Source organism: Mytilus edulis, chromosome 10, assembly GCF_963676685.1.
Source record: "Mytilus edulis chromosome 10, xbMytEdul2.2, whole genome shotgun sequence".
In the NCBI taxonomy this organism is placed as follows: domain Eukaryota; kingdom Metazoa; phylum Mollusca; class Bivalvia; order Mytilida; family Mytilidae; genus Mytilus; species Mytilus edulis.
In genome coordinates, this window is record NC_092353.1 from 37,622,376 (window position 1) to 37,639,827 (window position 17,452).

The 17,452-nt window shown below is 32.6% G+C and overlaps 1 protein-coding gene across 1 annotated transcript; it reads left to right on the forward strand.

The window, feature by feature from the left end:
• The first annotated feature begins 2,546 nt into the window (after positions 1-2,546).
• On the forward strand, positions 2,547-16,475 carry LOC139491073 (serine/threonine-protein phosphatase 6 regulatory ankyrin repeat subunit C-like). Its single transcript, XM_071278378.1, has 3 exons — positions 2,547-2,767; positions 6,430-6,527; positions 13,687-16,475. Exons 2-3 carry the CDS (start codon positions 6,485-6,487, stop codon positions 16,338-16,340), a joined length of 2,697 nt encoding a protein of 898 aa, XP_071134479.1. The 5' UTR covers positions 2,547-2,767; positions 6,430-6,484; the 3' UTR covers positions 16,341-16,475.
• The last annotated feature ends 977 nt before the right edge of the window (positions 16,476-17,452 follow it).

Here is a 17,452-nt window from a genome sequence, read left to right on the forward strand (position 1 = left end):
AAATGTAAGTTAATTAATACGGTATAAAGCATTGAAGCCAGGAATTTTTAAAGCTGACCTTTTCCTTAGAAAAATTAAACCACTTACTGAAAAGTGAGTACAAAATATCCTACGATAAATACAGTATCTTCTTTCAATAATATAGATTATCAACAACTCAAACTGATGAAAAGTTGTTATTTATGCGACAAAAAACGCAAGGTTATCATTGCATTTAATCAAACTCTAATATATTTTGGTTCAGAAATCATATTTATCTCACATTAAAGCTTAAGTTTATTGTCGATGATTCGCTGAAAATTAAGAATTATATTTTGAATAAACAACAAGCAGAAGCAAACTTGATTGGTTAAGAAAAGTGTGGACATGATAATATTTGCCTCAAGCAAGTTAATATTTACATATTAGAAGTAGACGAAAAATATATATTAAAACCATACATGGTTTCTACTTCTCTACAAATGCCTATATTTCTTTAATATTTTGAACCTGTCCACTCACAGTTATATTAACCACAACACATCAACGCAAATCTTTAGTATACTATGCATACTTTAGGGAGAATGACACGGATATCATCAATGCATTATTATAATATTTCATAAATAATAAAACTATTGTTTTTGCATGCATGGTAGTAAGTGCATTTGATAAATTATCAAACATAAAACATCTTATTTTACACTTAAAACGGCCTATAAGTGCCTATAAGTGCATCATTCCTCTTCCTGATATTCTACAAGTCAATTATAAAATATTAAAAGCAAATACAATTGAAATTAAATCTTATCAGTTAAATAAAACTTATTTGGTATATGGATTGCCTTAAAAAAAAGAAATGTACTATATGTATATAAAACATGCGTTTCTTACAAACCCATTTAAAATGTCATATCTATAGATTGTAAACGTATATTCATGTGCAGTGCAATAGTTTAGACTATGTGTGAAATATGGCATGTGCGGTAATACAGTAAACAAAAAGTATGATTTTTTTCAGCATATAAAATAGTGATAAGACCTTTGTCCTGTTTCAAAGCATAAAGCAACACTATTTATGCAATATGCTTATGAACGTACATGTACCAAGAAAGTCTGTATTACTCTATTTGGCCTTTTAAACAGTTTTTTTTATTCGAGCGTCACTGATGAGGCTTTTATAGACGAAACGCGCGTCTGTCGTAAATATAAAATTTTGATCCTGGTATTTATGATGAGTTTATTTTCAATTACTGTACAATTGACTATTAATCATTTAACTTAAACATACATGTTGGTGTGATTACAGTGTATTTCAATGCGACCAAGGCCATATCATTTGAACAGTCAGAAATACATTTATACATGAACCCTTACATCTTGTATCCTGAGGATAGAAAAGCCGTAAAGTTTTAAAAGGTTTTGATAGATTATCATAGCTGTATTTGGCACACTTTTACACCATTGGGTCGATGCTACTGCTTATAAACATTTCATTCCTGAGGGTATCACTAGCCCAGTAGTCAGCGCGTCGGTGTCAACATGAATATCAATTATATGATAATTTTCATAAATTAACTGTTTGAAAATTATGAACTAATTGAAATACTAAGGATTTTCTTATCTCAGGCATAGGTTACCATAGCCGTATTTCGCACAATATTTTGGGAATTCGGGTCCTCAATGCTCTTCAACTTTATACTTGATTTGTCTTTCTAACAATTTTGATTTGAGCGTCACTGATGAGTCTCATGTAGACGAAACATTTGTCTGATGTATAAAATCATACGCCGGTACCTTTGATAATTATTCACATCACATATTTTATTGTTATATCCTGTAAAAGCACAAAAACGTCATCATTCAGCTCAAAAACATATCAAACCTTTAAATTACTAGTAATTGATGAAGTTGACGTCATCTTTTTTTTGTTATTTAATGGACGTCACTCCATTTCTCAGATGACAACTGATATGTTCTAATTGTGTTGGCATACTACGGGTCATTTTCTAGTCGTATAATTTATGATTGCATGAAAATCAACCCGTAACATTAGGGGTTTTAGTTGATTTGTACAAACGGAAAATAAATATTTCAATTGAGGTTTCTGGAGCTAAATTGCAAATGCCTGTTATTAGTCCTGCTAAGTTTTCCTGTTACCTATTAATGTGCTTATAGTTCTGTGATTTTAATTGGAAATATTTGCCTCACAGTAAACATGTGTAGTAATTGCAAAACAACACATGATAGCATATTTGGGCGCATTTAAAGTTTTAATGACGATCTCAGTTAAAAGGAAATATATTCTTGCATATAACTAATCCCCTATGTGATTTTTAAAAATGAAACCATGTAATGCTCCTCATCCTTATATTTATCACAAATATACTTCTTTGAAAATCTCACTTAAACACTTAATGTCAATCTTGTACAATATATATATGCCGAGTAGAGCACTCGACAGGCCTTTACCTTTTGATACAAAAAGGAAATATAACTCAGTGTATTGTAATTGTAACGCGGTTTGATTTCAGTATGACGTATACTGTCGGTTAAATCTCTATTGTGTAACTATTTTATATATAAATATTACTTACAAGCACAATAACAAGGAAGCATTCAAATTTAGTTTTGTAAACAAAGTTATTCTTATTATCAAATTGATAACTCACGACAGATTTAAATTAGAAACTGGTTATTTCATCAGGGATAGCAGGAATGTTTCGTTAGACAAAAGAAGGTACCAGATGAGATATTCTCTGATGTGAACGGAAAACAAATCTTGAATGTACGTACTAATATGATTTTAATTGGCATACATATAGCTTTTTTGAATGGGAATTTTTCAAACAAATTACAAAGAACCTATCCAACTGAAACGGTATAGACATATTTGAAAGAAATTAAGAGATTTAACCATATGACATGAATTGTCATTGATATGGTTATATTTATAAATTTACTGTTTACAAATTTTTGAATTTTTTGAAATACTAAGGCTTTTCTACCTCAGGCATAGATTACCTTAGCTGTATTTGGCAAAACATTTGGGAACTTTGGTCCTCAACTTCGTATTTTATTTGGCCTTTTTAACTTTTTTGGATTCGAGCGTCACTGATGAGTCTTTTGTAGACGAAACGCGCGTCTGGCGTATATACTAAATTTGGTCCTGGTATCTATGATGAGTTTATTTATATAAAAGACATTCGTGCTATCTTAGAACTGGAATACCTTACATGATATGTATAAACTATATCAGCCTTAAAATGTGTACGCCAGTAGCACGTTTACGTTTACGTATTTACGAGACTCATTAGTTACACTCGACACAATACAGTTGAATGCATCTGCGGGTGCGGGAGTTTCTCGCTGCATTAAAGACCTATTGGTGACCTTGTGATGTTGTCTGTACTATAGTCGGGTTGTTGTCTCTTTGACACATTCCCCTTTTTCATTCTCAATTTTATGCTCAAACATTTGTCAAACAATATACTGAAATTATTCTAAAGTTTATTAAACAACGAATTCACCTGTTGTACGCTTCAGCATGTTGAAATTTATGTATGCTGTAACTGAAATTAAAAATATATGATTTTGAACACCGTCTTACTACTGTTGCCTTTATTTATTGAACAACATCCTTATATTTCGATTGAAAAATTTTGCTGCCGTCATAACGGTGAAAGGAAATCGTTAACAATAATATCATTTAAAATGTGGGTTAACATTGCGCGCATATTTGCACATGTATACTCCGTATTTTTGCTGTATTAGTTTTATAGTTTTTTGTATTACTGTTAATACGCGAGCAATGTCAGAATAGAAATATCTATATAGCTTATGTCTACTCAAGAAAGCGAGGTGTCAATTCAGTCTCAGGAATCGGGCGTTCACAACAATTCGTACGTTTACTATTGTACTCATCTCCACTGACGTGTCCTTAAAGCGTAAGCATTCATGCAAAACTATGAATGAAACTGCATTTTTGTAAGTGACTTCGAAGTTTGTTTAATAAAACAACAATACATAGTATACTTTCATAATTGTTTGCATCTGATCCTCAGGGTAACTATTTCTATATCTGATCATTATCAACGATCTGATTTGTTCATAATACTCAATGACAATTTATTATCCTGACTACATATATAATCATGTGCAAACATGTTTAATGAAACTATTTAGAATAACATATTCAAAACTGTATTTAAACAAATTTACATCTTGAAATAATGCTAAATATGTTAACTAATTCCCTTAGTGAGCACCAACACAGTAGTCAGCACTTCTTTGTTGATATGAACTATCACTGACTATGTCAAATGTTTAGTTTTCGAAACTATACGGGCTTTCTAACCAAAGGAAATAAAACCTTGTCAACGCCTTATAGATTTTTTAACTGTTATTATTCGAGAGACAATGATGAGTCTTTTGTGGACAACACTGCGTCTGGTCTACAAACTTTTAATTCTGGTATAAAGGAAGAGTTTATCAGTTATTGTACTGAGTGAACGATAAAAAAAAATGCAATACCGGAATATGCAAGCTGAGTGCAAATAGAAATGCGAATAGTTGACGTTAACGCAAATTTAAACAAAATTTAATGTTTACTTGTAGCGCCTTCTTTTCCTTTGAATAAATGATGATACGACGTACACTTGAAGTTAACACACGTCAAATTGTGTTGCGTCCGTTTTCATTCACTTCCTGACAAATACAAAATCATATAAAAAGAAGAAAAAACGGTACCAACAAGATAATCAAAATTCATAAGACCAATATTAAAACCTTGAAAAAATGAACAGAAATTCCTTTCTTTAAAAAAAGAATTAAAGATATACGTTAGTTTAATTGGCTGATTGGTTGGAAAAAAATACTTGTATATGCACAATTTGATATATTTTGTTATCGTTCATGAGATATGGCTACACAAATTGCACAGATTCTTTATATTACGACAGTTTATTGTTTAAAGTTATATTAATTGGTTTGCATAAACGGGTTGTCTATACAGATATATTTCGCTAGATAACACCACTTTTTTGCAATGTTGATGTGATGCTTTATAGAAACGCGGTTTCTCTCCGCCGTAAGATTCAATTTTGCATACGCTATCAATTTATTACTCTATGATACCATACAGCATAATTTGTCAATAGTGAACAAAAAGGTAAAAATGCAACACAGACGAACACGTGATCAAACACGTGATCAGTATGCTGGAGATTCTTAATGACAAAGTATTAGTTGAATTTGGAGGTAGACGTTTTCAACAAATTGTTGGAATTCCTATGGGAACGAACTGTGCGCCTCTCCTTGCTGACCTCTTCCTATTTTCGTATATATGAGTCCGAGTTCATTCAGACACATGTCAAAATCAAGAAGATGAAATTAGCTAGATAATTTAATTTCATATTCAGATATATTAATGATGTTTTTTTCATTAACAATCCAAACTTTTCTGATCGGGTTCGATTAATTTATCCACCCAGAGCTAGATATTACGGAAACCACAGACACGGCTTCCTGCGCTTCATTTATAAACTTATATTTAGAATGTGACATACGCAGACTCCTAAGTATCAGAATCAATGACAAACGAGCAAATAATCATTTTGAAATTAACAATTCCCTGCATCTTGAAGCAATATACCAACTTCACCTGCATATGCATATGGGATGAATATTTTCCAACTTATTCGGTATTCAACACCTTGCAGCTGCTTTTCAGACTTTTGTAAAACGTTTGAGTGGAAAATTGACGAACAAGGGGTATGTGCTGACATGAATTATCATTGATATGGTCATATATATAAATTATAATTGTTTACAAAATTATTTTTTTTAAATACTAAGGCTTTTATACCTCAGGAAAAGATTACCTTAACTGTATTTGGCAAACTTTTTAGGATTTTTGGCCTTCAATGCTCTTTAAATTCGTCCTTCATGTGGGCTTTTTAACTTTTTTGATTCGAACGTCACTGATAAAAAAAACCCGACGGGTACATCATGTGGAGCAGGATCTGAATACCCGTCCGGACCACCTGAGATCAGCCCAAGTTTTTGATAGGGTTTGTGTTGTTTAGTCTTTAGTTTTCTATGTTGTGTCTTCTGTACTATTATTTGTCTGTTTGTCATTTATTTTTAGCTATGACGTTGTCAGTTTATTTTCTATCTTTGAGTTTGACTCTACCTCTGGTATCTTTCGTCCCTCTTTTGTAGACGGGTCTGGCGTAAATACAAAAATTAATCCTGGTATCAATGATGAGTTTATTCATATTCATCGGACGGTACCAATACCTTGTTGATAAATATTCGATATCAACACGATGGTCTTGAAGTATAGATTATGGGAACTGACAAACTGTTTATTCTTTCAAGTAATAGTATTGATTGGTTTATGTAACAACGATTTGAATCAATAATCATATTTGTTTTTCTCAACAATAGAAATTCGAGAAGAAATATAAAATCCATATAAAAGAAGAACATGACAAATTAGACAATGGATTTAGAGGATATTGAAGTTATCTACAGGAGAACTGCAGGTAAATAGGAATATTTAATATAATACATATGTCGGATTTCATATGTCACCCATGACAGTATGTCCAACGTATACTTTTTCACAGTATATTGGGTCTTGAAAACAATATGAAATATCGACCGAACGATTTTTACCTATGGAATCATGTCCACAGATGTAAAGTAGTTTTTATCAAGGAAAGGACAATATTTGATATGAAAAAGTATCCATTATAGAGAGAAAAGTATTGCTCGTGAAAGAGTGTCTATTATTACAACTTATATAATGTTAATACAGCTTTATTTTTTTTATCTAACATGTCAAAACTGAAGTTAGAATTAACATGGGGATTTTATCTCTATTGTGTCTGAGTGATCAAATAAAAGCTGAAAATGGAAAGTATTAAGATAGTAATCTGGAGTATTGAATTCATACAAAATGTGATCATCGCCATGTGAAATTAAACCTACATTTTACAATATGTACTTATAAACACAAACAAAAATACATTAAGGTAGTTCGGGGGTTTAAATTTTCGCGCCGTCTGCGCATAAAGTTGCGCATTGATATCGTAAGTCATGTACATTGTCGTAATTTTCCATAACAATAAAATATGATCATTTAAATAATCTTTTTTATTCAAATACATTGAGAAAGAGTTGAATAACTTTTAAATGCCATTTTAAAACTTAATAAAGTTTATTGTTACTATTGTCATTGTCGAAAAATTACGTCCGTTCTAAAAATAAATATGGAGCATGTTTTGACGTAGGAGAAGAATGAAGAGAGAATAGCTCATATTAATCGAACACGTGAACTGCTTTTCATGCATACTGTAATGCAGATCGAAATTATAGATAACGATCTTCATTTTGGTAGCTTATGAAGCAGTTTCACCCTTGTCTTACACTAGAAAAGGTCCGACAAACATGCTAAAGATGGATGTAAATAAATCATAAAAGGGGGACATTTAAACTGAAAAGTAAGTACTAATGAATTGAATATACGTGATCAAAGAGCGATTCACGACCACTGAAAAATAATATGTAAGCGTAAAAATAGCGGATATAATTTAAAAAAAAATATCCGTGTCGAACAACAAAACAATGACCCACCCCTTTTCAGACTGAAAAAAAAATTATACATGTAAGTTAACCATAGGCATAGCTCATGGTACTTCTATCATGTAATAGATTTGAAAATTTGTGGACCTGAGAAATATCATCTGCATAGGGTTCAGACCATTTGCGTTTCTGGGAGAAAAGGTCATGATTCATGAAAGTAGGCGGTTTATATAATTACATTTATATGCAAACAGAATTTTCTTGTTGTAAACTTGGATTATTCGAACGCGAATGCAGTTGACTTTGCCCGGATTCCAGTTGTTACATTTTTGGTTTAAATAAGCATGCACTTAAAATTTAGAACATATCCCATCTATATAAAAAAGATGTGGTATGATTGCCAATGAGACAACTTCAATGTATCCACAACAGACCAAAATGACACAGACATTAACAGCTATAGGTCACCGTATGGCCTTAAACATTGAGCAAAGCCCATACCGTATAGACAGCTATAAAAGGCCCCGATATGACAATGTAAAACAATTGAAACGAGGAAACTAACGGCCTTATTTAAATAAGAAAATGAACGAAAAACAAATATGTAGCACATAAACAAATGACAACCACTGAATTACAGGCTCATGACTTGGGACAGGCACATACATAAATAATGTGGTGGGGTTAAACATCTAGACTGTAAAAGTCTGTATAAATTATTTTTAAAAATGAATCATTTCACAAAACTACCTTTCTTCCCCATGGTCTGAATGGAGGGTTCTTTATTTCATTCTTATCTAATTCTTTATACCATTTATCTCTATTTATTTTTTTGTTTTTTCCATTTTTCTGTAATTCTTATAAATTAACACCCGGTTTTTCTTCATTGTTACATGTATGTCTATTTTCTATATTTACAAATGTATTGTGAACATTACATGCATTATTCTCTATTCTTTAAACTTTTCCTGACCCTCCTATACTATATTTGATCCTACAGAACCTTCATGAGAGAAAAACAAAACTTTACTACCTACACAGGAAAAGGGGTCTTGTCATAAAATGATTTTTTTCTAAATTTAAAAGCTTGTTAGGTCTCTACAGAGTACTATAATATATATATATATAGTAGTTCAAAGTGCATATCTTTAATATGTTAAAGACATTAAATGCAAACTTTTAAAAATTACACCTGCGCTAAGTGAGTGTTATATTCTCTTGATGGCTTCAGACATTTTTTAACCTTTTTCAGCTGGTCAATTCATGATCAAAAGTTACAGTATAATTTCAACTCTTAAAATACTTCCTCTTTAAGCATGTTAAGGCATATTTTTTAAAGGTGTATGAAAAAAAATTGTAAGATGTGAAATGTTCACACAAGAGTCTATATTTTGTAAATAAAGATAAAATCAAAGGATAATAAATTAACTATGTTCCTATATACATTTGTAATAGGATAGTAGGAATTAACCGAACTTAACAAATTTTGTGTGACCAGAGCTTACTAAATTAAAAGCCTGTGGACCAAGTTTCATGCCAATTATAAGAGATATATTATAGACAAAATGTTTTTAAAGACTAATTTGATGTACATGTATCAGACATGTCGAATATATAAAAATTATTCAAAAGTCAAAATTATAAAAATGTATGAGTATGTGCCTTTTAGCATGTTTAGGAGGTTTTGAATAAAAAAAGGGGGGGGGGGCTTGTATGAACATGTGATATTTTCCAGTAATTTAAAACTCGTGAATGTTTTTGTTGAATAAATAATCCCAGTGGTGGATCCAGAATTTTTCATAAGTGGGGGCTCACTGACTGCCTAAGTGGGGACCCGCTAAGGTCATGCTCCAGTGATTCCCTATATTATTAACCAAATTTTTCTCAGGGCCGCCTCTGAATCCTCCCATTTGTACTTTAAATAGAAAGGAAATTACAAATGGCATAGTATATTACATGTAATAATTTAATAGTACGTTATGTATTAAAAAGTCTGAGGTCAAAAACACTTGAAATAATTCAGGGTCAATTTAGGCCCTAGCACATACATTGTATTTACATTTAGAAATGCATACTACAGCTGTAGTTATTAACATTTTCTTTTTTGGGGCTGATTTCTATTGCATGTAATTTTAGTCTCAAGAGGCATACATGTATATTTGAACCACTTACTATCCTACAGTAGAAAAGAAAAATAACATGTGAAATCATCAGTTACAAAAGATATTGTAAAATGGGAATAGACTGAAATCTTTAATTTTATGACAGACTTTTATGTACATACAAACATCGTCACATTTTTCTTGCTTCATAAAGGTTGTAAGACAAGAATCCTGACTGTCATGACATTCTGCAAATTTATCTGTGATAATCTACTTTTCGCCAGATTCAGAGTTCACAAATGAATAATACAAATTGATAAAACCCATATGTTGTACCAATTTACACCACTGTCCCAGGTTAAGGAGAAGGGTTGTCACCTTCAAACATTAAACCCATCACATTATGTTTGTGCCTATCCCAATTACATGAACCTGTAATTCAGACAGTGGTTGTCTTTTGTTGTTGTGTCACATTTTTTTTGGGGCATCATATTGTACATTAAAATGCCTTCAGTTTTCTCATTTGAATTGTTTTTCATTAGTCATTGAAGGGCCTTTTACACATAAAAACCTGTCAGATAGAAAGTCAGAATGAGACTTATGGATAAAAACTTAGCAGACTGTCAGCTCACACTTTTCATATGTTGTCACAATCATGGTTTAAGCACAATATTAACCAGATGCTCCGCAGGGCGCAGCTTTATACAACCGCAGAGTTCAAACCCTGAATGGTTTGGGCTAGTATGGACACATCATTCAAGCTGGATACAGCTCTGAATTTGGACTGTGATTAAATAGTTGACACAGCATAGGTTTCTGACACAGAATGAATGTGGTCTAATGAACTTAAAATATTTTTTTTGGCTTAAAATTGAGCAATTCACTTTGGCTGTTGAATATTAATCCTCTCAAAAAAAAAATATTTGAAGAAATTCAGATGTAGTTTCTGAAATATGAAAGAAGAAAAATTTCTAATGCAACAATTGCTACTCATTTAAATCCATCATAAAATATTAAAATATAAAATGCCATACAGTCATGGTTAAAATTAATATTAATTAATAGTAACTTCTAAAAAAAAATGGGGAATGTGTCCTAAGGGACACAGATGATGCCCCCGCTGTCATTTATTTTGCTCTGAAAATTCAATCAAAGAGATTTTATTATGTCTGTTTTCCCTATATTTAGCCTATTTGCACTAATTTTCAGAGGTTAAAAAATCTCTTGGATGGCCGGTGACCCCCAAATTTTATTCCAATTTTAAAAAATAGAGACATCAAGCTTTACAGTATGAAATAATGAGCAACTTCTGTCATTTATTTTGCTCTGAAAATTCAATCAAAGAGATTTTATGTCTGTTTTCCCTATATTTAGCCTATTTGCACTCATTTTCAGAGGTCAAAAAATCTCTTGGATGGCCGCTAACCCCCAATTTTTTTTTCAATTTTATATAATAGAGACATTCAGCTTTACAGTATGACATAATGAGCAACTTCTGTCATTTATTTTGCTCTGAAAATTCAATCAAATAGATTTTATGTCTGTTTTTCCTATATATAGCCTATTTGCACTCATTTTCAGAGGTCATTAAATCTCTTGGATGGCCGGTGACCCCCAAATTTTATTTCAATTTTATATAATAGAGACATTCAGCTTTACAGTATGACATAATGAGCAACTTCTGTCATTTATTTTGCTCTGAAAATTCAAACAAAGAGATTTTATGTCTGTTTTTCCTATATTTAGCCTATTTGCACTCATTTTCAGAGGTCATTAAATCTCTTGGATGGACGGTGACCCCCAAATTTTATTTCAATTCTATAAATAGAGACATCAGGCTTTACAGTATGAAATAATAAGCAATTTCTGTCATGTATTTTGCTCTGAAAATTCAATCAAAGAGATTTTATGTCTGTTTTCCCTATATTTAGCCTATTTGCACTCATTTTCAGAGGTCATTAAATCTCTTGGATGGCTGGTGACCCCCAACTTTTATTTCAATTTTATATAATAAAGATATTCAGCTTTACAGTATGACATAATGAGCAACTTCTGTCATTTATTTTGCTCTGAAAATTCAATCAAAGAGATTTTATGTCTGTTTTTCCTATATTTAGCCTATTTGCACTCATTTTCAGAGGTCATTAAATCTCTTGGATGGACGGTGACCCCCAAATTTTATTTCAATTCTATTAATAGAGACATCAAGCTTTACAGTATGAAATAATAAGCAATTTCTGTCATGTATTTTGCTCTGAAAATTCAATCAAAGAGATTTTATGTCTGTTTTCCCTATATTTAGCCTATTTGCACTCATTTTCAGAGGTCATTAAATCTCTTGAATGGCCGATGACCTCCAAATTTTATTTCAATTTATAAAATAGAGACATTAAGCCTTACAGTATGACATAATGAGCAACTTCTGTCATTTATTTTGTTCTGAAAATTCAATCAAAGAGATTTTATGTCTGTTTTCCCTATATTTAGCCTATTTGCACTCATTTTCAGAGGTCAAAAAATCTCTTGGATGGACGCTAACCCCCAATTTTTTTTTCAATTTTATATAATAGAGACATTCAGCTTTACAGTATGACATAATGAGCAACTTCTGTCATTTATTTCGCTCTGAAAATTCAATCAAAGAGATTTTATGTCTGTTTTCCCTATATTTAGCCTATTTGCACTCATTTTCAGAGGTCAAAAAATCTCTTGGATGGCCGGTGACCCCTAAATTTTATTTCAATTTTATAAAATAGAGACATCAAGCTTTACAGTATGAAAGAATGAGCAACTTCTGTCATTTGTTTTGCTTTGTAAATTCAATCAAAGTGTTTTTTTGTCCATTTTCCCTTTATTTCTATATAACCTATTTGCACTCATTTTCAGAGGTCAAAATATCTCTTAGATGGCCAGTGACCCCCAATTTTTTTGCATTTTTTCATTTACAATACTTCAAAGTTAAATTTCACAAAGTATAAGAAAATTCTGTCATTTTTGTTTCTATACCCCTGAACTACCTTAAATAGAACTAGATAGGAACTATGTGAAGAATAAAACATGTGTTTTTCTTTAAATTACCCTATCATGTACTATTCAAGAGTAGAACTCATAAATAATGTTCTTTCTAGATTTCACCTTCGTGCTCTTTTAATAAAGCAGTGCAGGAATAGGAGTGTGATTGTTATTGCTGGCTTTATTACGGAAGCCAGTTTTTATTGGTTTAGGAAGTTTGAATACCTAGAGAGAACCTACGACTTTCGTACATACAATTTGAAATACTTTTCAATAGAGGTCGTTTTTTATCATATGGTGATCGCTGTAAACGAGCTACTATAATTGCTCCCATCCGCTTTAATTAAACTGTAGGGGATAGTTATCGCATTGGCAAACATACCACATCTCCATTATTATACATATAAGTAAATAAAGAAAAAGACAAATTAGATAAATAAACATCTTTCATCGTTTTTAAATTGTTAAGAAAGTGGCTATCATACCACATATTTTATTATTTTATCAACTGCACCACATTCTTAAATGAATGTATAAAGAAGTTATGTCGTTCGATTTCTCGTTTTAATTGATTATTTCGCACGAATGACGGTATTGGTTTGGTTGTACAATGTCTGTTAACGTTGTTGTTTCATCTTTATGATTTATCGTGATAATTATAAATATTTTTTACAAAAATATTTTGCAATTTAAGAATGCAATAGAAGGAACGGGATTTATCTTTTATGAATAACCATGATAACAGTGTTGTACGTCAGAGGGGGGGGGGTCCGGTTTAGAACCCCATTTCTTGTTTTGACGATCATTGCATTAAAATGGGGACAAATGGTTGGAACCCATCCTTTTTCCTGTGTTGGAACCTCCTTTTTTAAAACTGGCTGGATCTGCCCCTGGCCAGACACGCGTTTTATCAGCAATAAGGCTCATAAGTGACGCGCGAATCAGTGAATTTGTGAATATTTATAGAAGTATTAAGAAAATGATTAAATTTGATTTTTATTAGGAGACCAGTTAGACGTTAGCAGTGATTCATCTCATCTCTCAACACTCATTAAATTGGGAGATATAAATAGAATCAGACAACTCTTAGAGAAAGGAGAATCGCCTGATGGAAGTAAAGACCAAGAAATACCACCACTTCATGAATCGGTTTATCAAGACAACATCGAAGTCTGTCAACTACTGATTACATATAACGTCGATTTAAATCAGCGGGATAAACATTCGTGCACCGCACTCAACAGAGCCGTTATAAAGCGATCATTTCCCATGGTTAAACTGTTAGTTACATCTGGAGCTGATGTCAATGCCACTACCTTATCTGGATTCACCCCTGCAATGTTAGCCTGCCATTCTAATGATATAGATGTAGCAGAATACTTGATCAATATATCAACAACAAAATTTGATATTGTTGATAAATATGGAAATAATATTCTCCATTGCTTATGCGCTTATGGAAAGGAGGAACATCTCGATATTATACTATCTTTCCTCAAGGAGTTTGTTGGTAGAGGCATTTCGATCAACGCTTTCAACTATGACGGGCATATGCTTTTAGACTTTAGTTATATATTTGGTGAAACATTTGCAAAGGAACTAATAACAATAGGAGCAGATGTAACGAAGTACGATGCTGATGGTCGTAACTACCTCAACCGATACTTAGATTTAGAGCTCAATGCTGACAACTATTTGATGGCGTTTGTGAAACATGGCTTTGGGATCATTCCTAAAAATATACTTAGACATTTAATGAATGAACCAGACAGAGCCGGGAAAACTGCTTTTATGAGAGTATGTGCTGACATGTTCAATTCAGTTGACGTCATTCAGATGTTTTGTGATGCAGGAGCAGACATTAATGCTCAGAATCATCTTGGAGAGTCCCCATTACATCTAATGTCACGTGACAAGTGGATACCAGATAAAGATGCAATTTTCTATCTTCTTCAACAAGGTGCAAATGTTAATGCTGTAGATATCTTTGGAAGATCTCCAATTTTTAAAATGAGAAAACCAGCAATCATACAAATATTTGTTGACTTTAAAGCTGATCTTAAAGTTAAGGACAAATGTGGCCGTTCGCCATTGATGGGGCTTCTCGTGCACGAAAATGCTGAACAAATTCAACTTCTTGTGAAAAACGGTTCTGATTGTAACCTTCAAGACATTTACGGTTCATCTCCGTTGCATTACATAGCGTGGTATAATTCAGTACCAATTGCAAACGTGCTTTTGCAGTCAGGGGCTGATATTAACCTTAAAGATCAAATGGGACGGACTCCATATGATCTTGCGAAGGCCTTGGGAAATTTAGATGTAGCTTTAGTTCTTATGAACGACTGCACGACAACATCATTCGATGCGGATAAGTCTATTTGTAGGTCTCGTAAAAAGAATGAAATAGAATACGATAACAAACTCATCGTTGAAGAAATAATATCTCCTACTGAAGATCCAAATGAAATGACGAAACACATTCTTCAAAGTTCGGGAATAGGAAAGTCATTAAATGCAGAAGCTGCTTCCATTGCGAGAACGGTTTTTGATTTTGTGTCTCGAATTTGTGATAAAATTGGAAAAATGGACTATAGATTTCAGTCGAGCGTTATTTTAAGTGGAAGCTCAAAAGAAGAAAGTAAAGTTGGTGATCCAAATGAGTTTGACTTTGTATGTTGTTTAGATACGTTTTCCAGTGTATGCATTTTGAAGGGACAAGCTTTATATGACAAACTTGGATTAGTACAAGTTCACCTGAACGATAAAGAAAAGATTAAAGAATTTCACCATTTTTTTAACGACGACTTCTCATTAAATGCGATCTACGTCAGTAATCGATTCTTCGAATTATTCCGACGAGTTTTAGAACAAGAGACCATGATCTGGTCTGATTTGCAGATTTTTTACGATGGAGAACTTGTAGATGTTAGTGAAAACCCGCCATTTAATATAGTTCTGATTTGGACAGGTAGTTTTTATAAAAACCTAAAAATAAGTTTAGATATTGTACCTGCACTACGCAAGGAAGGATGGTGGCCACAGTGTTGTAAATTTACAGCAATACCCTTTAACATCGACAATGCAGTAAAAGATGGTTGTTTTATTCTCCTGCAGTCAGGTGCGCCATCCACATTATTCGGTCATTTAGTATTAATGCGTTGCTCACTTGCACCAATTGAACATTATGTTGTTAACAATCTCCCCAGTATTCTAAAAGACAGTTATGCATTGGCTAAATCAATGCGCAGTGAATGTGTCTGTCCTCCAATCATGTTTAACGTTAATGAGTACGAGAACAATCGTGGTGCCGAAAGTGTTATAAGTAGTTACATGTTAAAAAATTCTTTACTACATGCAGCATTTTCACCAGAATTTTCTGACAATATGGCTGAGGCTATGGGTGACCTTTTGACAGATAGACAGAATGAGCTAATCAGACTTTGGACGCTTAATATATATAACACCCTTGAGAAATTTACAATTTCACAAAATCTCCCTGCATATTTCATGCCGGATCAAAATGTGTTTACCTTTGCAGATGTTTATACTTTAGATGTTTCTACAGAAGAGTTGGAACAAAAATGGGAAGAAAAGACCAAAAGACGTCTCATTTTCATTGCAATAATTAAGAGCCTTCTCAAAGGAAAACAATGATCTTCAGCGAATTTGTTTAAGTGTATTAGGATTTACTGATATTTATGAACACATAAAGCAAGAGGTCCATTTGTTTTCGTCGAAGCTACATATATGAGTTCTTTTCATATTTAAGAAATGATTTAAAAATTCAAATTGATTTTGATTTTCTAATATATTGGCCTCAAACATCACTGACGGAACAATTATTGTCTCAACGCAGATCTAGCTCTATCACAAGTGGTATCGATAGTGTTATTGCTACATAGAACTGATATTAGTTTGGAAGACAAAGTAACACATCAAGCAGTTCCTTCTTTTTTCCGATTTTCAGTTGTAGTTCATCGAGCCATGCAAAATTTTACTGAAATCTGTGGCATAGCCCATTTACTGTTTCCATGACCTTAAATATATCTATCCTAAAATCAAGTGCAACCTTTTTAGTCACTGGAAATGGGGAATATGTCAAAGAGACAAAAACCCGACCAAAGAACAGACAACAGCCGAAGGCCACCAATGGAACTTCAAATCAGCGAGAAAAACACGCACCCGAAAGTGGTCCTCAACTTGCCCCTTAATAAAATTGTGTACTATTTCAGTGAAAATGGACGTCACAGTAAACTCCAAAACATATAAATGAATTAAAATAAAACACAAAAAAAAACATACAAAACTAACAAAGTCCAGAGTCTCCTGATTAAAATGGCTATGATACATAAATTAACAACAGATAACAAATGATTACTACCAGTTACCGACATGTCAGCTTCATACCTTAATTCAACTGATTACAAGATTATGTCTGCATCCTATGAAAATCACGTACACCCCCCCCCCCCCCCTCCCATTAGGGGTATAGTATCATATCATAAACTATATGAGAAGAACGTAACCCCGTATCATGCCAGCAACTGCTTTTAGAATAAATGTGTTTATTACCGATGCAAAGACCCTATGAGTGAATCCATATTAATACAAAAACATGGTTAAATAAAACTACTGTGGATTTATTTATTTTCGTGGGTACCAACTTTCGTGGTGTGAGACATGCATATTCGTCGATATTTGATTTCGTGGTTTTCTGCATACATTTCTTTGGAAATTTTGTATTTCGTTGAATATTTATATTCATG

Bases quoted from the DNA above. Each gene is read 5' to 3' on its own strand.
- LOC139491073 (XM_071278378.1), top strand. From the start codon at position 6,485: ATGGATTTAGAGGATATTGAAGTTATCTACAGGAGAACTGCAG. The intron at 6,528-13,686 runs GTAAATAGGAAT...GATTTTTATTAG, and splicing joins TATCTACAGGAGAACTGCAG to GAGACCAGTTAGACGTTAGC.